Consider the following 24,168-nt stretch of genomic DNA (forward strand, 5'->3'; position numbering starts at 1 on the left):
TGATCATTCCAGCAACTCATCGACTGCCAGTATTGCCATTCGTAAGGTTGCCGTTTCACTCGCAGACTCAGTAGATCTGAGAGTGATTTTGTCGGTGCTGTACATTATTACCGAAGTGATGCGAGCTGAGAAGGAAAGTGATTGTGAGGAGTACGCTCATCTTGTGACCAACTTCATCAATGAGATTAGTAAGTATTGATTGACTAATAATTGCACAGTTATGTGTCATATAGTTGTTATAGTTAGTACTATGACCCGAATAGCAAATCCCAGAGGAATATTTGGCGGGCTACAATTCGCTTCATTTAATCTATATCGAATGAAGCATCTTTCTCTACTGGGCTCTTCCCTGGAACAATCGCTTCTAGTCCTCCTGGACGTTGAGTGCTCTGCTCATAGATCCTTTTCAACCGCAAACCGCATTTTTGTGCACGACCTTCCATGGAGTCGCTAGCATGTGGTATGATACGCCACAATCCGCTACATGATCCGCTATTTATTAGCAATAGTTGCTCAATGGGATCAGGACGTTGTTCTAGATGGATGCTCTAACAACTTCCCTGCAAGGAGCGTTGCATGAAGACATTCATATGAAACGGACCGAAGGTTATGAAGGAAACAATTTCTCCAAGGAAGGTTTATCACCTGCGGAAGGTGCTGAACGCGTATGGAATAGGAACTGGATCCAGAACTGATGAACAGTGGTTTAAAAAACTCCAGTTTTCATCCCTGTGTCAGCGAGTGAGAAATCGCAATCGCAGTGTATGTTGCAGACTTGCTGCTGATTTCAAATACTGTGATCTACGTGAAGGATCGCTTGATGGAAAGGTTCCGTATGAAAGATCTAAAAGAAAAGGAAAAGTTTAAGGAATGTGAATCACACAGAAGAAGAACACAAACGATGATGTTGGACCAGAGGCAGTACATTTGAGAAATGATGCAACGAATCTGGATGACTAATTGTAATGTGAGCCCAAGTCTATGTGGAACAGAAGCTAACGGAAGTTATGGGTCCATGTACTTCCGAAGAAGAAGATAAGATGAAGAATGTATTGTTTCGTCAATTAATTGGTAGACTTCAATTCTTGTCACAAGACCCAATAATGCTAATGCAGTTTATGTAGCAAGGCATATTTTGTGCTATCTCAAGGGAACGCTCAATATGAAATTAGTTTATCAGAAGCATCCAGAAAGTTCTTTCGGGGGCTTCAGCGATATGCAGAACGGGACAATGGCGCTGACGCCTGTGGTTCGTCATACGACTTTTCGTGCTTTGATGTCCGTCGCAGAAGGAGATGTGTGTCAAGCAATTCGACGTCAAAAGGGTGTTTTTGAACAGTTCGATGAGGAGATCTTCATGAAGCAACCTCTGGGGTCTGTAGTCGGCGGCAAGCAAAGCAAGGTATGCCGTTTGCCGGAATCAGCATCTCATGAAGTTCTGATAGCGGATGGATTCGAGCGCTGTGAGGTAGTATGCTACGTTCTCGTCTACGTTGATGATCTTATCATGACTGAAGCTGGTACTGCAGAAGATCACCATTCTCGGCGATATCAAGCTTTACTTGGGAATCGAAGTTGATCGAGACCAAAATGAAGATTTCTTCATCAGGCAACGGAAGTATAACTTGACTATTGTTCAATCTTCCGGTCTTTAGAGAGCCAAAGCGTCAATCGTGCCTATCGATGCTGGCCACTGCAAGACAGCAGAGGACGGCAACATGCTTCCAAACAATTTGAAGTATCAGAAGGTATCAGAAGTATCCAATAGTGCATGGCGAAGGCGTTAAAACTGTATAGAGTTAGCAGAGCAACTGATGGATTTCGAAGTTAGACAGAGTGAAGTTCTCGTGTCGTTCGGTGTTATGGCGCTCTTCCCGGACGTTCCAGTAGTCGATGCCCTGGCCGCCAGCTTCCAAAGACATTTAGAAAGATGTCGAATTCCTCCGAACCAAATTGAAAGCTTCCTGGTGGCTAAAACTTGCATGAATCAGAACCATTCAGAGGTAAGTTCTATAAGCAAACGTTGGGTCTTAAGGCGAAACTGGATCCATTTCCTCACTTTTTGGTTTTTGATTTTTTATTAAATAACGAAGCAATATTTTCAAAATCGGTTTTCGTGCACATGTAGAGTATGGATCAGGGTATCTTCTGATTTTTTTACGCGAGAGAAAATGTTTTTCGTTTTTGCAGAAACCATTTTTGAACAAAATTTCACTAAAAAATGGTTTCTGCAAAAACGAAAAACATTTTCTACAGCGTAAAAAAATCAGAAGATACCCTGATCCATACTCTACATGTGCACGAAAACCGATTTTAAAAATATTGCTTCTTTATTTAATAAAAAATGAAAAACCAAAAAATTGAGGAAATGCTTCGAGTTTCGCCTTAATATGGGCAATAAGATTTCCCTTTTATGGGTGATTTATAGGTAGAACTGAAAAGAGAAAAACATTTTCCTCGAGTATGGAGAAGGTACGTAGATGACATTTTTGCGGCAGTAAAACAACGCTACTTACAACAGATCCTTGATTTGCTTAACTCACAACACGCCACGATAAATTTCACAGTAGAGAAATAGACGGAAACTTGCCATTCCTAGATCTAATGATCACTAGAAAAGAGGATAATACATTAAAGTTTGCAATCTACCGAAAACCAACGTCCACCCATCGTTACATAACGTCGGATTCAAACCAGAACATTCAAACAGAAACAAGCAGCGTTCCACTCCATGGCCCACCGTCTTTTCAACGTACCGTTGGAAAAAGAAGACTTAATCGCAGATAAAATCTACAAAGCGGTGAAGCTAAACGATTAATACGACAAATATTTCGTTTGACAAAATTCTTCGCAAACACGAAAAAAAGAAACAGGAGAAATGCTACAACACTAGAACCCGAGAAACAAGAAGATGCCCGATGGTTAGCCTCCCTTTCTATCCCAAATTACCAAATTCGGTTCAACACACTCTGAAGTCCCATGGATTCCACGTAGTATACAAAACTCAAAACACACTGAAGGAGTAAGTTGCTGTGAAATATCAAGGATAAGATTTCCACCGAAATCTACCAAATTCATTGCAAAGATTGTCCAGCTGTGTACATCGGACAAACTTGTTGCAAATTAAAAATTCGCCTGCGAGAAGATAGGAATGCGGTTGCGAATGGTAGGTTGAACGAATCAAGTGTAACAGTACATGTACATGTATATAGCTACTGCCGACTCCCCATTCATGAAGCAGGAAATGCAGTAATATAAATCTCTTCTCGACGTTTATTATATACGGTATGAATATGTGTGTTGTGTGAGCAACCAGCCCGAAATCAGCCGGCAAAAAAGGTAATTGTTTAATCCTTTTTAATCGTTATGGCTAGTTTCCACTTGATAAGTACTGTGTAAAAGGATAGGACAAGTAATGCTCACGTAAAACTTCTGCAATCAAAATTACTTAAGCGTTCGCAGTTGATAAGTAATTCGCAGCCAGAAAGCTATTTGCCAACAGATGGCACTGTCGTGCGATGCTGTCAGTCATGTTGTTGATTTTCCGTACGGAATAATATGTCGATGTATTATTCCGTGAGTAAAAGCGAAGACCACATTATCAAGAAGACTTGCAGCACTGCTAAAAATCGGAACTCACTGCTAGCAGCGCCACCCCGGATGAAGGTGACAATATTCATGATAGTGTGTGTAAATTTTCATACTCGCACCAATACACTCTTACACTTTTACACAAAGGTACCACCTTAGCTCACCAGGTGGCGGTGTCGTCGGTGACGCTTGTCGTTAGTATGGGAAAATAACAGAGTTGCATGTCTTCTTGATAAAGTAGTCTTCGGTAAAAGGGACATTTTCTCTTTCTTCGTGTTTCTTCTTTCGCGCCTGCGCGTTCACAGTGTGCATTAGTATTTAGCCGTGTCGCTCTATAATGTGTACTCCGTCGTCCCTCAGCATGGCTGCATCAGAACACAAGATTGAATTTCTTGAGGTTGAATAATTTGCCGTTACGTAGTTTAAAAATTTATAAAGACACCCCAAAACTGAATTGTTTATAATATTATAGTTCGACAGTTTAAAAAAGGAAATAGCATTTGAGTTTAGCTGATGAGGAGACAATGATTCTAAAAACTGTTGCATCATAATCATTTCATTTCGTTTGTTGAATGTTCTATGGTGCACTAGAACCAGGGAAGTAAAGACTGTATTCGATGAAATTTGGACACAGAAAATAATGTATAGCTTTTCATTGCGTTCACAAAATCAAATATTTTTTTGAACAGGAATAATATATAATGTGTAGCTAATACCATAACAATCGCAACAAATTCAGTTTGGTATTGGCGCAGATCTAGGCGCAGATATTGTTAATATCATAAAATAAGATTTTAGCAAATTTTTTCACACGTTTTAAAAATTGTGTAGGCTATAATTTTGATGTAACTCGTCAAGACGTCTGAAAATTTGACTCGAAGTTCTTAACAGAGTATCAATAAACTGGTAAAAAAAATCTCAAAATCGGTTCAATTCAATACGTTTTCCTAGTATTCAAAATTCAAATCAAATGTTACAGGGAGCGGACCTGGTGTGATGGTTAAAGCGCATGCCTATCACGCCGAGGACCTGGGATCGAATCCCACACCCGACAAACTCGCAAAATGTGAGTTCTTCCTTCGGAAGGGAAGTAAAGCGTGGGTCCCGAGATGAACTAGCCCAGGGCTAAAAATCTCGTTAAGGTTGAAGGATTCGTCATTGACATAATCGTCATCATTGAAAATTCAAAAGCAGTTTCTCGCTCAAAACATGAATGTTTACATTGAAATTGTATTCACTGTACTCCATTCTGCATACGCAATACAGTGAATACATTTTCACTGCGGAATTTTTAGCTTTGAACGAGAAAACTGCTTTCGAATTTTCAATGATGGCGATTATGTCAATGACAAATCCTTCAACCTTAATACAGATAAAAAAAAATCAAATCGCTTCAAGGCATATTTTAGGTACTTTTTAATCATTTTATTCCGTGTGTACTATTTTGTTTGTACAACTGTCATGACTGTTCCGATTTTTATTAACATTTGAATTTGTAAATCCATTATAAAAACTGTTCTTAGCCAAATTGCTTGAAAACTTTTCAAGTTATAACTGTATGAATGTCACGATACAAAAAAAAAACATTTTTGCTTATTGTGACTTTGTGCCACATATACGGCTAGAATGAAATTTTTACACAATATTTCTACATGTATACTTTACATACAGAACAGATTGAAATCGGTTCAGTATTTTTGGATCTAGAGCTATAACAGTGAACAAGTGATATTTTTTAAAACATTCGTTTGCTCAAACTTCTCAAATGTCAAAATTCTTGTTTCAACGATATCTCCACCAATATTCAACCGATTTTGATGAAATTTGTATGGTATTAGCTTTACGTAATACACTATTCCTGGTAAAAAATTAGTCATTTAACATTTTATTAGGACATCTTTCTGAATTCCAGGAATTCGTTCCGAGATCCCTACGAGAATTGCTCTGAGATTCCCACAGAATTTCTGCTTGGGATTCCTCCAGAAATTCCTTCCTATATCTCTCTAGAAATAAATTCAGGATTGCTCCAGGAGTTCTTTCTGGGATACCAAAGGGAGTTCCCTCAGAGATTCTTCCAGCAATTTGTTTAGGATTTGTTCAGAACTTCCAGGAGTTCTCTCTAGGATTACTTCTGTAACTCCATACGGGATTCCTTCAGAGATTCCTTCAAGGAATTCTCTAGAAATTCCTTCATGGAATTCTCTAGAGATTCCTCCAGAAGATTCCTATGAAATTATTCTAGAAGTTCTTTCAGGGATTCCTTCACGACTTTTTTTTAGGATTTCTTCAGAACCTTTTGGAATGTCTTCAGATTTTTATCTGGGAAGAAACTATTGAAAGAATCTCTTAAATAGCTCGTGTAGATATTCCCTGCAAAACTGCTGGAGATATTCGTTAAGAAGCTGTTGGAGGAATTTTATAAGGAACTCAAGAGCAAGTCTTGGAGTACTTCCATAAAGAATAAAAAAAAACTTCTGGAGTATTTCCATGAGCAAAATTTAAGAAACTTTCAGAATGAATTCCAGTAGAAGTTCTTGGAGGAATCCCGGAAGGATATCCTGGATGAATTATTGGACAAATCTTAGAAGGAACTCCTGGAAAAACCTTGACTTATTTTCCAGGAGTCTGAAAGTTCTGAAGAAATTCCGAAAAGAACTTTTGAAAAATTCCCGGAAGATATCCCGGGTAAAATTTCTGGAGTGGTCCCTGATGCCACCCCTGGTGTAATCTTAGAAGAAAATCCTGGAGAAATACCAGAAGAAACTATGAGAGGAACCCATAAATTTACTCCTAGAGGAAACCTAGAAGGAGTTCCTGGAGGAATCCCGGAAGAAGCTATAGAAATTACAAAAGGAATTCTTTGAGGATTCACATAAGAAACGTCCAGATAAAAGCTAGAGGAATCTCAAAAAGTTGTATCTTAGAAAGAACTCCTGGAAGAATCACTGAAAGAACTCCAGGATGAATCTAAGAATGAATTCCTGTAGAAATCCTAGAAGGAACTCTTGAAATGATCCCGGAAGGAATTCCTGCGGGAATCTCCGAATAAATATCTGAGTGAACCCCGGATAAAAAATACTAAAGTAATCCCGGATGAAATGATTGTAGAATAGTTCGAAAAAACTCCTGGTAGAATCTTAGAAAACACCTCTGGAGAAAACCCTGGAGGAACTCCTAGAAGATCCCCAAAAAAAACAAAATAAATAAATAAATCCTGAATTAGAAGGAACTCACGGAGCGATTTTTTGTAGAACTTCTAATGAAAATCTCAGAGACATTTTATGAGAATCCCCTGCGAACTTGTGGTGGATTTTTCGGTGGAAAATCTGAAAGAATTTCAAGAGGACTTTCTGCGAAACCCCAAAGAAAAACCTTCGTACGGAATGCCAAAAGATTCATCACAAAGAATCTTTCGTGGATCTTCATTAAATTCCCCGTGAAGCTTTGTCCTACCTCGTATTTCGTCTAAAACTCCACAAGGTAACCGTCAGAGTCCCAGCAGAATTCCTCCCACCGTAGTCCGAACCCCAATATTGCAGAATTTATAATTAGTATCCAACCATAGTTCTCGCTGTAATACCATTAAAAGTTCCCTTAGAATCCCAGCACAATGTCTCTCATTAGCATTTCCCTTGGAATTCCGTTGAAATCTCACAATCTGGATTTTCCCCATACGCGCGCAAAAATTAAATTTTAATTTCAATCACACTTCCTGAGGAAACGAACGAAATTTCTCGAAGTCCAAATCGTAAACAACAAGGCAACGAAACGCCACACGAACAACGAACAATTTATCTAGCAACCGCCGTATGCAGTGCCCTATTCTTCACATCCTTCTTACAGCATCTTTTCGTAAAAATGCTGTCGGTTAAACAAATGTCAAAATTACTTACGGAAAAAGGAGGAATTTTACTTGAGCGCTCTACTTGGGAACTGGAAACTTACCATTAGTAAGAAAAAAACGTGTTGTGTCCGTTTTCATGTCGCGTCTCCTGGGTTCATCAGAAGGTAGTTGCCTCATTGTCAACAGCAGAATCAGAGTTTGTAGTAGCCCTTTCCAAGGCATCCCAAAAACTGGATTGGTTGCAAAGACTGTTGTTGGAGAACCTAGGTGAGAAAACGAAAACATTATCATATGAAGACAATCAGAGTTGTCTGAAGATTCTGGACGCAGGCAAGCTCAGTATGATTATGATGATGTACCTGAGCGTGTTAGTGGAGTACCAGTAAGTAGAAGAAAATCGAGTTAAATACTGTGAATATTGCGTAACTCACCGGAACAATCTGTTCCCAGTCATCTTAGCAAACTACAGTAGAATCACTTGGCATTCTACGGGACTCGCGATCAAGGCGACTTACTTCGCCAAAGCTGCACTGCTCAATGAGGAGGCATCACACTGACAACTTCGGCATGATGCTTGCTAGGGGAAGGGTAGGTAAGGGGAATGACACTATCGTTGTTCACATCCCACAAATATTGTTTCTTTTAATTCCAAATATGTGTTTGTATCCTATGGCAGTTACATATTTGGACCTCAACACTAAGATCATCTTCAGTGTCTCGTACTTGACGCGTCCGTTCAGTAACCGATTGATGAGAGATATACATATTCTAATGTCTAAACCCAATGCTATGATATGAATGCAGTAAATCATATTAAACTACCCTCAACACAGAAAAGTGCTGTAATCGAAATTAATTCACCTTTTCAGCGTATCCCATTGGAGATGAGCTGCTTTCAGTCAAACTGTTGGGTATGATCACGAAGTTTTGCAGTGGCCTGGCTCCGCACTTTCCGATGAAGAAAGTGCTTCTGCTTCTGTGGAAGGTTTCCCTCGTATCGCTGGGTGGAATGGACACCCTTAAGACTTTGAAAGGTGAGGCTTCTTGAATGATTTGAGAACCATTTAATTGGAATCATTACCGCTCCTTCCAGATAAGTACCGTGCCGAGGCCGATCTCCCCCAGAACAAGGAGGACACCCTGGAAATCTCCAAGGTGATGCGTGCCAGCTCGCCCCCGATAACGGCACCCTCGAACGAGGACAATCAAAATCCCAAGCGCAACAAGCCGTTCCGAAGAGTATGTACGAACACTACTAGTCAGTTGCAAGAGGTAGTAAAGCTTTCTTGAGTATTATTTTTTCTTCCACTCTTTGATTCCCCACTTTTTTCAAATTTTCGAAAAAAAATATCAATTATTTTTTCCGTTATTTCGATTCCGATTCTTCAAAACAATTTTTACCCCAAAATGATCGAATTTTTGCTCACAGTTTTTTCCCTTCTTATTAAAACCAATCTTGTTCGAAAGTTGAATCATTCTTTGCCGAATATGTTTTTATTTTCACCAAGAACAACTTTAAACGGGAGAAGAGAAGCGCGAACAAAGCAGACACATCTTACAAAACGAAAAAAAAAAAAACCGAAGACAGAATCTAGAATCTCAATCCACTACCTACTGTTCGAACGGACCACATCAACAACAACAACAACAGCGACAGCGAATCAATTTCAAATCCGCCTTACTGCTTCTGCCTAGCGAACGACAAATCTTCAGATAATTGTTTCTTGATTCAATTTTATAAGTTTTAGTTCTCATTGCACTTTTTTTTTTTCCTGTGAATAGACCATACCCGTTAGATCTTACCTTTTAAGCAACACTGTTAAGCCAAACATTTTCAAAGGAGTCCTTAAAATAATCATAAAATCATAATAAATTCCTTTAGGTTTTATATCGGTTCTCACAACCTTCTCAGAACTAAAAACGGACTCTTTGTTCTTACTTGATTTCGTCGCTTTTCTTTTAAATGTTTTTCCCTTTAAAAACAAGCTGGTTTGCAGAGGTAATTTCGCTAATTCTAAAGCTTTGACCCGACGGAAATGGTCTATTTAAAGTTCTTTTTTATGTTTTTTTTTTAATTTCCATTATACCACTCAGGAGAGCCTTCTTGCTACCTTCGATTGCAATTACGAAGAAGAAACCCAAACATATAGTCTACCGTGTAATCGTTATCATCCATCCATCCATTAGCTGAGCGCATAATGCCAGACTCTTCCACGCCCTTCTACGAGTAGTTGTTTGTTTGCCAACATTTGCCTGCTCGACGTACCTATATTGTACTTCATTGTTCATGCTAGTTGTCAGGAACTTTGCCTCTTCAGTTTATTTTCAGTGGTGCTTGAACCTTCGTAGTTGCTGCTGTATTCGAAACTTACCCATTGTTGCATTTCAATTATTCATTTCTTGTTTTATGTTCGTATTCCCTATATTATCATATTTAGATTCTAACTCATTTTCAGTTTGAATGTTTCATCTCAAGTTTTTGTTTTTTTTTCATATTTTTTGTTTGTTTCAAACTTTCAATTTTCTAGTCAAATATTATCGATTTAGAAAAATGAAATCCGAAATTATTATTCCCATTTCTTCGTTTTTACATTGTTGCAATGCTGGATAGATAGTTACTCAAACTGGAATCATAGCCCATTCTCAATTTTTTTCGTTTTTTTTTTAATTTGAGACCATACACTTTAAAACGTATAGAATATAGATTGCTGTTTAGTTGAGTTTGCTGTTCACTGTTGTTTAATGTATCTCATATTTACCAACTACCAGTACTACTAGGACTACTGCAGTTACAAAAACTCATGCCACAAGCACCCACGTTCATTCCTGATTACAAAAACAACTCTTACTAAAACAAAACAGTACATAATCATGAATCAAATATTAGAACAAACGACAGCAACCTTTAATCCGGATAACACTATTATTCATTCAATTCTATCAGAGTACCTACCAAAATACTACCAAAAAACTGGATGTTGCAGTTCGATGTTACTAACACACCCTCGCACATACACACGTATCAAAATTCCTTTACCTAACTCCGATATCCTCAATTTGAAAATGTTATGGGGTCGTCCATAAACCACGTAGACAGAAATTTTTGCCTTCGCAGATTTCCCCTCCCCGTCGTAGACTCCGTTCAAAAATTTGAAAATTTATTTGGAGCGTAGACTACATAATATTCATACCGAAATTCCTTCTTATTCTCCGAGGGATTACAAAATTTGCCGTAAATTATTCTTGCAAAATTCCTGCAAATGTAGTCCACAAATTCTGCTTCCAGGAGTTTCTAGGGAAGTAGCTCTTCCAGTATTGTTTTCTGCAATTAGTTCAGAGATTCGTTTGAATCAAAATTTCTGCAAGGTTTCTCTTGCAGAAATTCCTGTGGGTCAAAATTTCCTTTGAAATTCTTCCAAAATGTCTCAGGGAATCATTTACTGCATTCCTACGGGAATTCATCCGAAAATTCATTCACGAATACCTACATAAATTATAACGAAATTCCTCCAATAACCCTTCCGGGAATGCTTCACGGAATTCTTCCAGAAATTCTTCCGGAAGTTAAACCAGAAATTTTCTTGGAAATCCTCCAGAAATTCTTCTAGGAATTCCTCCAGAAATTCCACCAGGGCTTCTTCCTGGAATTCTTACCGGAATTAATCCAGAAATTCCTCCGGGAATTCTTAATGAAATTCCTCCAGAAAATCTTCTGAGAACACCTCGAGAAAATAATTAAAGAATTCCTCCAGATCTTCCGGAAATTGATCCAGAAATTTCTTCGGGAATTCCTCCAGATATTACTTCGGGAATTCCTTCAGAAATTCGTTAAGGAATTCCTCCAGAAACTTCTCCAGATATTCCTTCATCAGAAATGCCTTCGTGAATTCTTCTACACTTTTCTTCGGGAATTCTTCCAGAAATTCCTTCGGGAATTTCTCCAGGTTTTTTCAGAAATTCCTCCACAATTTCTACCCGCAATCTTTCCAGAAATTTCTTCAGGAATTTATCCAGAAGTTGATAGAAGAATTTCTCAACAAATTCCTCCTAGAAATCTTCGAGAATTTCTCCAGAAATTCCGCTGGGAATACCTCCTGAAATTTCTCCGAGGAATTCCATCGTAAATTCCTCAAGAATTTTCTTCGGGAATTCTTGCAGAAATCCCTCTGGAAAATCTTGAAGAAATTCCTCCGGAATACCTCTTGAAATTTCTCTCCTCCGCGATGTCCCCCATCCCTCCAAAAATTCCTCCGGAAAATCCTCCAGAAGTTCCTCCGAGAACTCCTTTAGAAATTTCTCTGGGAAATTTTCCAGGAATTCCTCCAGAAGTTGTTTTGGGAATTCCATCAGAATTATCTCTGGGAATTCCTCCAGAATTTCTTCCGCAAATTCCTCCAGAAATTCCTCAGTGAATTCCTCCAGAAACTTTTCCTGAAATTTCTCCGGAAACTCCTCCGGGAATGCATCCAGAAATTCCTCTGGGAATTCCTCCAGAAATTCCTCTGGGAATTGCTCCAGAAATGCCTTCAGAAATTTCTTCGAAAATTCTTCCAGAAATTCATCAGGAAGTTTTTCGGAGATTCGTCAAAATTCTTCTTCTTCTTCGTTTTGGTTCTACGTCCCCACTGGGACTTGGCCTGCCTCTCTTCAACTTAGTGTTCTTTGAGCACTTCCATAGTTATTAATTGAAGGGCTTCCTCTGCCTGCCATTGCATGAATTTGTATATTGTGAGGCAAGTACAATGATACACTATGCCCAGGGAGTCGAGAAAATTTTCCCGTCCGGAACGGGAATCGAACCCGCCGTCTCCGGATTGGCGATCCATAGCCTTAACCACTAGGCTAACTGGAGACCCAAATTATAAATCCTTTATAAATGCTTCCGGAAATTCCTCCAGAAATTATTTTAAAATTTCTCTGAGAATTCCCCCAGAAATAGCTCTTAGAATTTTGCGGAAATTCCTTCGGGAATTCCTCCAGAAATTTCTTCAGAAATTCCTCAGGAAATTCTTCTAGAAATTCCTCAAGAAATTTTTCAAGAAATTCCTCAAGAAATTTCTCTGGAAATACATCCGGCAATATCTCCAGAAAGTCCTTTGTGAATTCACTAGAAATTCCTCTTGGAGTTCACTTTTAAATTCCTCCGGGGATTCCTCCATAAATTCTTCCGCGAATTCCTCAAGAAAGTTCTACAGAAATTCGTCCAAAAATTCCTCTGAAATATTTTCACGAAATTCCTCCGGGCATTCATCTAGAAATTATTCCAGAAATTTCTTAAAAAATTCTTCCTGGAATTTCTGTATAAATTCCTCCGGGAGGTTCTCCAGAAATTCCTACAGGAACTCGTCCAAAAAGTCCGCAGGAAATTCCACCAGAAATTCTTCCGAGCATACATCCAGAAATTCCTCCGGGAATTCCCGAAAATCTAAACATTCCTCCAAGAATTCTTAACAGATATTTCCTCAGAGAAACCTCGAGAAATTCCCTCAAGAAATCCCCAAAAATTTCCCTTAGGGATGACCCAAGGCATTCCCACACAGAATCCCCAAAAAATCCATCAGGGATCATTCAAGACATTTCCCTGAACAATAATCAAAGAATTCCCACAAAGATTACTCGAGGAATTTGCTCAGAGAATCCTCAAGGAGTTCCTTCAGTGGCTCTTCGAGATAATCTTCAAGGAATTCCATTGAGGATTTCTGATGAAATTTTGGCGGAATCCTCAAGAATTTTCCTCAAAGTTTCCTTAAGAAATTTCCGCATGGATTACTCAATAAATTTCCGCATGGATTACTTATTGAATTTCCTCAGGGATTCTTCAAGAAATTAGCTCAGCACATCTTCAAGGAATTCCTTCAGGGTTTACTCAAGAAAATTTTATCTGGGATTGCTTGAGAAATTTCGTCAGAGAATTCTCGAGAAATGCAGTCGGAGAATCCTCATGAAATTCCTTCAGGGATAGCTCCTGCAGGAATCATCAAAGGAATTCCTGGAGGAATCCACAAAGGAATTCCAGGAAGAATCCTAGGATGAATTCCTGGAGGAATCTCTGAAGGAATTGTTGAAGTAATCATCAAAAAAATCTGGAGTTATCCTTCCTAGACACATCTGAGACGGAGTTTCTGGACGAATCCTCAAAAAAAATCCTGCAAGAGTCCTCAAAAGCATTCCTGGAGGAATGCGCAAAAGAATTCCTAGGGAAATCAACAGAGGAATTCCCGGAGGAATCCCAGTAGGAATCTCTGAAGGAATTCCTGGAGGAATTTTCAAAGAAATGCCTGGAGGAATTATCGAAAGAATACCTGGGAGAATTCCAAAATAAATTCCTGGATGATGATCTAATGACTACTCCTGGAGGAATTCCCGAAGAATTTCCTGGAGAAGTACCAGAAGGAAATTCCAAATTAAACCTAGAATCCCGGATGCGTACGTGAAATCCCAGAAAAAAAATCTAAATTAATTCTTGGAGACATCCCTGACGGAAATCTTGAAGGAAATTCGAGAAGGAACTTCTGTGGGCCTTTCTGAAAAAAAAAAAAAATACAAAAGAAGTCATAGAATAAAAAAATCGCAGAAATTTTGAAAGGACCCACCGAAGGGATTTCTTTATGAATCTCCGATGAAGTTTCTGGAGAAATCCATGAAAACAATCCTGCTAGAGGATTCTTGAAACTATTCTTGAAGGTATCCCCGAAAGAATTACTAGAGAAATCCTCGAAGGGAGTTCTAGAGAAATTCCTAGAAGAGTGTTCGACGAAATTTCTTAAGGAATCTGCGAAAGATTTCGGTTTGCTTATTTGATGATGTTTCTGCGAAAGAGAAAGTTTTAGTTAGAAGGTTCTCAGGTTGGGTCGCTGGTGGAAAAGACCCGCTGTATATTGCTTGATGCGAAGCTTGGATACCGATTTTGTGCCGAGGCCATCAATGCAGCCGTATATACCTCCAGAATATTATGCTATTGAGGTTCATCGAGATGGCGCCTACTGAGTTGTGGTACGCAAAGTTGCTGGACTACAGCAATCTGTACTTTGGATGCTCAGTAAATGATAAGTTCACTCGTGGCGAACTCACCTAGGGCGAAAAGCCACGTCAATAAAGACAAAAAAAAAAAAGTTCATGTGGCAAGAAGCTCCATCCTAAGTGTAAGAAGCTCACGTTCGTGGGGTATGTTGATAACCATAAGCGTTGCGATTCATAGTTCCCACCACCGACAAAATAACCATCAGCCGAGATGTGAAGTTTATCGAGATGGAGGAACAGGAGGAAACCAAGTATTCTGTGAAGTTGAATCCTCAAATCGTAGCATACCAATCTGAAGTCCTGCCGTCGTCCCGCAGTTCGTCGATTCCTTGGATGACCATGATGTTTTGATTGTAAAATCTGAAGGAGTAAGAAGAGCAGCCAACGGATGTAAATTCAAGCATGTGCGATACACTGAACGAAAATGAAGATGCTGCAGCAGTCGTGGCAACAATCGACGAGATACCTATCCAACCATTACGCCGGTTAGACGATCATCTCGTAGCACAAAGGGAGTGCCGCCTTAACGGTTCCGAGCAACAACTGGAAAAATGAAGAAGTTAACAGATGAGCCGAAAACGTACGACGATGCAATGAATGGCCCCGAAGCTGAACTCGAGGCTGAACTATGGAAGGCATTTGACGGATTCACCAACAGATCGATTGGCAGCAGAGCGATTGGCTGCAAGCAGTGCTGAAAAATTCATTTCGTCATACCTAAATTCAATCACCTACAGCTCATTTTAGAAGCTGAACCTGAGAATATGGTGTATGAAAAACTTGTGCGGCTAGATCAGTTCTGCAAGAAAGTCACGGAAAAACCGTTACTTTTCGAATATTTAAGGTAAATGTCACGGACTACCTTTGAAAAATTCCAAATGATATTCACCGTGAATATCATTGGCATTTTTCGAAGGTGATTTACCTTAAATTTTCAAAAAATAGCGTTTTTTCTGTGACTTTCTTGCAGAACTGGTCTAGCCGCACAAGTTTTTCATACACCATATTCTCAGGTTCAGCTTCTAATATGAGCGGTAGGTGATTGAAATTCGATATGACGAAATGACTTTTTCAACACTGGCTGCAAGTTGATTTTTGTGCGAAAATTGAACGAAGACGGCAACGTATAGCAAGGTATGAAGTCCGTCTTGTCTCAAATTACTTAAATCAGTAGTTCGGGGCAGACCATGAAGAAGTATTTGCGCCAGTGATCTGGCAGGTAACGTTTGGAGTGCTGCTAACAATTGCCAGTCAACGAGAAGTGTTAGTCAAACACGCGAATGTGAAAACCGGAACAAGAAGTTCGACCAACTGTTAAAGCAGATGAAGTTCCAACTATCGAAGAATTACCGGTGCATGTACGTCAGGCGTAATGGAAAGAAGTATCCCTTCCTGGTACCGTCTACTCCCGTTGGTTTGACCGCATTCAATCTGAGCACTTTTTAATTTGACCTCCGCTAATCTGCACATCGTTCAAACTAATAATGGTTCATTCTGCTCATGGAACGGGGTGAAACGGAACGCAGAATCAAAACAAAACAGCAAAAACGGTTTCCAGCATTGTGTTTTCCGACGGCCAAAGGGTTACTAGAAGTTCAAATTAAAAAATGAACCCCGTTCGTTTGCATGAGATGTTGTTCAAACCAACGGGGGTAGACGGTAGTTCATTCATGTTAACGTTGACGACATGGTGATTGCCTATCACAAAGAAGAAGAATAAGGAGAGATTCAATGATATCTGAACATGCATTTTCAAGTGGTGTCACTAGGTAACATCAACCATTTGCTTGGCATGAAGATGCGACGCACTGAGAAAGGATACTCCTTAAATCTGCAGACAAACGTGTTGGGAACCACTGAGCAGATCAGCATTCTCTCCATATACTGCTCGCTCATCGAAGGCAATGAGTCTGCCTTTCGGTCGTTGCACAAAGCAGTCAATTAGATTTAGAAGTTTTGTAACAACCGTGCTGTAAACGTGTCGCGTCTTGGTAATGTAGTATTTGTAGTGTAAAATAAGTCTACGTTTTAATGTGTTCTTGTTTACTCCTGTGAGTTTAAATACACGACAATGTGTCACGGCCATCCCAAACTCCAGGACGTAACAAAAAGGTTATGGCACGTTTTGGGATTGATAAAACTAATCCATCCAAATACCCATGGATTCTGGACACATTCAACAAAAGGAGGAGGCAGCAAAGCTGGCTGATAAGCGTCAGAATATGCCAGTCTCATCGGGTGTTTGCTGTACGTGGCAGAAAATACTCGCCCGGATATTGCCGTAAACATTTCCATTCTGGGCAGATCAATGAGCGCATCTAAACAGGCAGATCGGATCAAAGCAAAATAATATTTTGGTACTTCAAGCATACCATGAATCATGAACTCGTTTAAGGAAAACCCGATTCCGTCCTGGTGATGTGCATTGATGCAGATTGGGCAAGTGATGCAACGACTCGTAAGTCTAACTCCGGGTACTTGTTCATGTTCGGCGGAGGACCAATATGCTGGGGATCGCGCCATTAGATGTACGGAGGCGGAGTCGCATAATGTTGCCAAGAACTGCCATGGATCAAACGGTTACTATCGGACGTCTCAGTGAATACAGCCAAGACATAATCCATGAAGACAACCAATCTTGTATCCATCAATTGGAGTCCGGACGGTCAACCAACCGTTTGAAACATGTCATCACTAAGTACCATTTCGTATACCAGCTGATGGAAGATGGGATGATCCGGATTCAGTATTGTTCCACTGAAAACGCCGACATACTGACGGAACGCCAGACTAATGAGAAACTATGAAGATTTAGGGAAGCATCTGAAGTTCATCCGTCGAGGAGGAGTGATGGAAGCTAGGCGGCAACTCTGGATCTTATTCGACTCTCGAGTTCCCATAGAGTGGGTTACTGCCGAACTAACCGCATTCCAGCGAACCGCGTCTAGGCACATTCGGAGTCGTGTTCCAACCGTCTGTGGCCAGCATGTTGTTCTGCTAGGTATTCAGGACACTGCGAGCACTTGAACAAAACGTATTCCGCCGTTAGTTCAAACCATGCTCAGACGGGTGAGGACATTGTAGTGTATAAAGCAAAAGTCAATAAGAAATATTAACGAAAAAGTTATTCGACTCGAAGTTGCAAAACCATTTCAGTGCATTTGCCAACACTGATAGTCGACATAACAAAATAGCGGAATGACAGATGCGCCGGTAAAGCAGAAAACGAACGAAGCAAGCCAAGCTTCAGGCATGCTCGGTTTTGTATTACTCGTTCTTCTTTCGACGGATTTTGGAACGAACGGACGTGTTCGTGCGGCGCTGTGGTGCTGCGGCCAGCGACAGTTTGGCAGCCTTTTTTTTGGATTCACGACAATGGCACAGCCGGTAGGCGTGATGCTTCCAGTTGTAAGTATTGTGAAAATCTCGGAATTGTGAAGAACCTAAACTGCAAATAATATAGAAAGTGATGAAAAGTTTGTGTTTCTGCCAGTGGCGAGCGGGTTGACAAGGTGCTTCGTCGGAGCAGGAGATCAAAGAAAATCAAAATTAAGATTGTATTAGCCGGTGCGAGAGGACGCCGTGCTGAATAGATTGGACGCAGGTGCGGGAGGACACCCTGTAAAAAAAATGTTTTTGCCGGTGCGAGAGGACGCCGTGGAAGATGACTGTTCGGCAGGTGCGAGAGGACGCCTAGAAAAAAAATTGGTTTCGCCGGTGCGAGAGGACGCCGTGCAATAAAAAAAAACTTCAATTCGCAGGCGCGCAAGGACGTCGAGTGAAGGAATGATTTGATTTCGGGTAAGAGAGAGAGCATGGAATAATACAAAAACTATGTTAAGTTACCCGATGATTAAGAAGGAATTTTTAAGTTGGAATAAGTTTTTGATGGGTATCAATTGAATTTAGACTGGATTTAAATTGGAATCAATTTAGATGAAATTTGGATTAGATAGGGAATGGATTTGTACTGAAATAAGGTTATATGGATTGGATTTAGATTGGGTAGCGATTGGACTTGGATGCATTTGAATTATATGTGGATTGAATTTGAATCGAATTTTGATTTGAATTGGGTTGAACCTAGGGTTGAACAAAAATAAGAATTGAAGTGAATAGGGATTGAAATTGGTTTGTATTTTGAATGGATCTAAAGTAAATGTGGATTCAATTGAAATTTGATTCGATTGAATTGACCATGGATTAGAGTGGCAATAGATTAAAATTGGTTCGATTATTGATTGAATTAGGTTTAAATGAAATATATGAATGGGAATTGAATTTGAGTTGTATTTAGAGTGGAATTTATTGGATTGGATGGAATTTGGTATACATTTGGATAGAAAATTAATGGAAAATAAAATGAATATGTATTGTTTAAATTTAGATTGAATTGGAAATGAATTCAATTTCTATTGGATCGGAATTGGAATGTATTTAGATTGGATTTGGGTTTGATGTGGATTACATTTTTATTAAATTCCAGTTGAAATTTGTTTCAATGTGGATAAGAGCAGGACATAATTCAGGGATGAACTTGGAATGAATTAGGATAGGAGACGGTTTGGATTCGGTTTTATTTTTGACTGGATTTGGGATGGATGTGGAATGAATTTGGTTTTCATTTTGAATGGATTGATTTGAATTTGCATTGTAATTGGATTATAATACAAGAGAATATGGATTAGAATTGGATCTGATGTGAATGACAATTGTTTTGGGTTTTTATTTGATTTGGAATAAATTGGAATTGAACAGTGAATCAAAATTCAACCATCGCGCGACAATAACGACAATGTCGTAACCTGAATTTGTTGCGACATTGTACCCAATGCGACATAGGTTTGTCACAACTTAAACAGGATAGGACAAGATTGGGCACCACGAAATTAGAGATTTTTAAGGCTTGCTTTGTGATTTTCTAATGGTAACTTCGAGTCGGTAAACACTGCAACGCTGCTGAAGATGTATCATCAAAAAATTTCGATTTTGGGTTGATAATAATTGATTATTCACGAGTTGAAAAGTACGCAACAAATTCAGGTTCCATTTTGTCTGCAACAACAATTTTTGAGATCATGTCATTATCTGTTACCAGTTGGGATAAAGAGTAATCGCCGCGTCTTCTTTATTGCTTGTTTCGTGCCTCTTTTGTCTGACCATTCTCTTCACTGGAATCTTGATTGGATTGTATGTGGATAGCACAAGGGATACATAAAGATTGGAATGGGATTAGAATTAGTTTGGATTTTGATTGAATATGGATCAAATCGGGATTTTGGACTTGATTGAATTTGGATCGGACCTAGGCAGTACAAAGGTTGAAATTTTAATGTGGACCGGGTTTCGATTAGATTACGATTGAATTTTCATTAATTTTATAGAGAAGAAAAAAATAAACAATATTAAAATAAAACAATTAAAAAAAAATTACATTAGGTGAAGTTTGTACTAGGTTGATGGATTTAGTTGATTCTAGGTTGGATGTGCACTTTATATGTACTTGTTTGGATTTTGTAGGATGAGCATTGGATAAGATTGAAATTGGATTTACATTGTAACTTGATGTATTCAGATAGTAAATGGATTAAACTTAGATTGGATATGGTTGCATTGGTTTGCATTCAGATTCGACTTTGATTAAATTGACATTCGTTTAGTTTGGTTGATTGGTTTGAATTTCGATTGGAATTGGATTGGGGTTGAAGCACCGACGTGACAGTGGTGATTCAAAACTGTCCCCCCCCCCCCCATTTTAACGTTCGACCAGCGAAGCGAGCGATCGCTTCTGTCAAATCAGCGCAGACGCGAACCGTTTCCTATATGAACACACGGGGGTTTGGTGTCGAGCTAGCAAATCATTGCGAGCCGTTATAGAGGTGGCGATAGTGTTCGGCTATTTTTCATCATGGCGTCACGGACAACAAATTTGAATTTTTTGTTCTAGCTGTCACGTCGGTTCGTCGGTGGTTGAAGTTGCATTAAATTTTGATTGGGATTTTGTTAAACTTGGATCAGAATTGACTTGAATTGGAATTGAATTGATCTTAATTGCATTTAGATTGAATTAGGATTCTATAGACAGTATATGGATTGGAAGTAAAAATTGGGATTGGTTTCGATTGGTTCTCAATTTTTAAAATTATGTATTAAATACAATTTGGAGTGGATTGAATTTTGATTAGATTATGAAAGGATTGAAAAGTATGAAAATATTTAAACAAATGCTTTATGAATTATGGACTGAGAATGTAAAATTTCCAGCACCTTTTTTCACAGGAAGAGTAGAGGAGGGGAAGAATGTAGTGTATAAAGCAAAAGTCAATAAGAAATATTAACGAAAAAGTTATTCGACTCGAACTTGAAAAACCATTTCAGTGCATTTGCCAACACTGATAGTCGACATAACAAAATAGCGGAATGACAGATGCGCCGGTAAAGCAGAAAACGAACGAAGCAAGCCAAGCTTCAGGCATGCTCGGTTTTGTATTACTCGTTCTTCTTTCGACGGATTTTGGAACGAACGGACGTGTTCGTGCGGCGCTGTGGTGCTGCGGCCAGCGACAGTTTGGCAGCCTTTTTTTGGATTCACGACAGACATGTCACCGGATATGTATAGAAACTGCCAGGAGCAGCCATGTGCCCAAGCAAACTGCGTCAAGCGAAAGGATGTTTCACCATGACTCTTGTTGATCCAGATATCTACCATAGAAATTAACCTGTTGGTCAACCTTTCTTTCGTGAAGCTGTCCCACTTACGCTGCCATTGAGTTCATCCGTAGACATATTAGCCTATACGCTGTAACTGCCGGTGACGTATGACGTTCACGCGTCTTTGGCCGCGCAGACCGAGCGCCTCACTAAATATTTTGTCATTGAAGTATGATGTCTTACATGTACGAAGGGTTTACCAGGTCTCCCCTTCCACTAGGTATACGCTACCTGCTGTTGTTGTAGGTACTTGATATTGTAGCAAACCGCCAGGCTACCACTGACTGTAGTTAGTCATACTCTACCCTCCAATTTACCAGGTCTACAGAGTGTAACGTGGATAATCGATTCCGAATCGCTCCTGTTGAATGTACTTTAGGTAACTACATAGTACATATGCTAGCCAGGTTCACTTGCTATTATCATCGAACATCGCAACGCAAACTTCGCGGTCATACGGTCCACCATCTGTGAGACTTGTTTATTAACTTCGGCTACCATGAATAAATTCTTTGTAGGATGTAGAAACAATCCACAAGATAAGCTGTCTAGTCTATCCACCATACAGATTGCCGCTATTTTGAACCCATCTAAGATTCTATTACCGTTTCCGGCGAGTACGTGATATGACTCAGTACACAGCAAAAAATAATGTAATCCGCCTCGATGTAATGCGACTGATGTATCAGAAAACCGATGTAATCGCTTTTTTCAGATGCACAATCACACCGATTTTGCGTAGAATCACATCTGTCTCAACATTACACAAAAAACAAATAACGATTCTCCTTTCCGTTATGTTTGTGTAATATTCACATCGAGCAAATGTGAATATTACACAGAAACAGCTGCAACCAACTGGTTGTGCCAACATTGTGTACGATTACACAAAGTCGATGTCATATCACATTAGTTTGCGATGCAATATTATGTCTCGCAACACTGCTGTCATCGACCGCAGTCTCGCGATCCAGGCCGATCAAGCAGCCATGTTTTTTTTTTTTCATCTCATCGGAGTGGCTGCTGTTTTTTCTACTTTTGGTAAGTATTTTAACAGTTTTGATAAGTTAATAGTCTAAATTATATCTAGTAATCTTTTTAAACAAATTTACAGTTGGTGAAGATCCCGACGAGCAGATGCTGAACCTGGAAACTGAATGCAAGCGGATGATAGTGAGCGGCCAATTTGGCTGTCACCCGAAGAGATTTCACCGGTTTCCCTCAAGCTCCCTCTTCAAAGTAAGCGTTCCAGCTGGTTCCAGCAAATCAGAAGGTTTTGTTCCAAATCGATGGTATCATAATGAAGCCACTTCCGGGCTATTGCAGAAAGTATGTGACCGCTGAAGGCGCCCTAAGAAATTGTGAGTCGGGATTTGGTGCTAAAACTAACAATCATTATAATAATAATATTGTTTGTTTTCAGGAAAATAACGTTTACTAGTGCACGGCAATGAGTCATGCGGGTCGGAATCGGTGTCTGGTGTGTTAAGCTTATGAAACCTGCCAGAAACAATCTTTCAAGAAAAGGCAGTATCCAGCGTTGGCTGCCCGGCGGATAACAGAAGCGCTGGAGGCTGAAGCACAGGAGGACATCCGGTATGGGCAGTTCATGATCGAGTCGATGGCGAGGGAATCAACAATGATGAACTGGCGCAGATGTTCGGCATAAAGTGGCCCAGAAGGACGAGAGCTATCATTTCCTTACGGTGGATCCCGAGCTGACAATCGATGCGAGTCCCAATGCGATCGCGCGTTCGGGTTGTTTACACGGTAAGTGGAATAGTTTTATTGTGAATGAATCTTCTCTTATTTGTGAAGTCATAAAAAAAATAACATGTTTTCTATTACAGTTCACTGCAACGGGAACAAATGCTCCGGCTTCTTCGGGCGAAAGTATCGTCCTTCGGTGGAAGGATCCATCAGTTGACGGGCGACGCAAGTCGGGCTAAAATACCAAAGGATCGAAGTATCGAAATCCCTCCGTAGCAGCGGACAAGAGGCGATTGTAAGAGCAGTAATCGGTGGTGGTGGAACCGGTGAAGTTTGAGGAGATCACGGTCTAGCTCTAACCACCCGAACCAATGAATGTGGCCAACAAAAGCGTGACGGCACCCCAAAGGTGGACTAGTATGGTCGCCGACAAGTCACTCGAAGCCGGAGACGTCATGCTGGAGGAGACGCTGACCGTTTGTTCGACCAATTGGCCCATAGTATCTGATGTGACAATTTGCATACATCGGGTGCTTTTTACTTCTGATCCAAGGAGTGTCGACAAGCGGACATGAAAGTTGTAGGCCATCCGGTTCAGATCCGCTTTCCCTGGACTACACACGGTAAGATATCTACGGAGAAACTATATGTGGCTGAATTTTAGTTCACATTTCCCTGGGCTTGGATTATATCTTCCAGGAAGCTTTGATTTCAGGCATGTGGTCGATGGCCTTTGCAGTAATGATTAGAATAGCTGAATGTATAATCAATGGCAAACAATTCTGTAAGAATCAGATCTCCAAGTCATCTGATATAGTTATACTGGTCATGACGCTGCATAGTATATCGAACATTTGTCGAAGTCATTTATGTGCCGGGAAAATATAATTCCAAGTTGGAGAGAATATTACAAACTGAGGGAGGGTAATAGGCCCAGTCAGACCCCTGAATGGGCAATGTGGGTTAGTTTATGGGAATGCCATTGAAGGTTTGTAATATTCTCCGAGGCTTTCGAAATCCAACAGGGCGCGTCCCCGGGTTGCGGATAGGGGGAAAAAGGAGATTTTTCACATTTGTACTGTAATCAGCCAATGTGGTATTATCTCCTATGGTGTTGTAGTGCGAATGAATGATCTCATTCTATGGGAATTCGAACCTTGTAATGTACTGTTTATCAACTTCAATTTTCTAAGCTTGATAAGGTTTTGAAGACAAACATGAGATGAGAGAATTGCCTAATAGGAAAGTCACATCAGCAAAGCTTTTACATATGCAAATGCTATCCATGGGGT

The 24,168-nt window shown here is 39.9% G+C and overlaps 1 protein-coding gene and 1 long non-coding RNA gene across 4 annotated transcripts in view; both read left to right on the top strand.

Annotated features, from left to right (window-relative positions):
- LOC109429882 (striatin-interacting protein 1 homolog) overlaps positions 1-24,168 on the top strand; it is a 54,786-nt gene that overhangs the window by 15,678 nt on the left and 14,940 nt on the right. For 2 of the 3 annotated variants that reach the window (XM_062849186.1, XM_062849187.1), the window contains 3 exons: positions 13-188; positions 8,305-8,469; positions 8,529-8,707. In XM_062849186.1, coding sequence (XP_062705170.1) covers positions 13-188; positions 8,305-8,469; positions 8,529-8,707 — 520 coding nt within the window. The remainder of the gene's footprint in view (positions 1-12; positions 189-8,304; positions 8,470-8,528; positions 8,708-24,168) is intronic. The other variant, XM_062849188.1, reaches the window with a different exon arrangement.
- On the top strand, positions 21,799-22,528 carry LOC109399121 (uncharacterized). The gene is made up of 2 exons (XR_003895788.2): positions 21,799-22,207; positions 22,281-22,528. It is a non-coding gene; the product is annotated as an uncharacterized LOC109399121 (long non-coding RNA).

This window comes from Aedes albopictus, chromosome 2 (genome assembly GCF_035046485.1).
Source record: "Aedes albopictus strain Foshan chromosome 2, AalbF5, whole genome shotgun sequence".
Taxonomy (NCBI): Eukaryota; Metazoa; Arthropoda; class Insecta; order Diptera; family Culicidae; genus Aedes; species Aedes albopictus.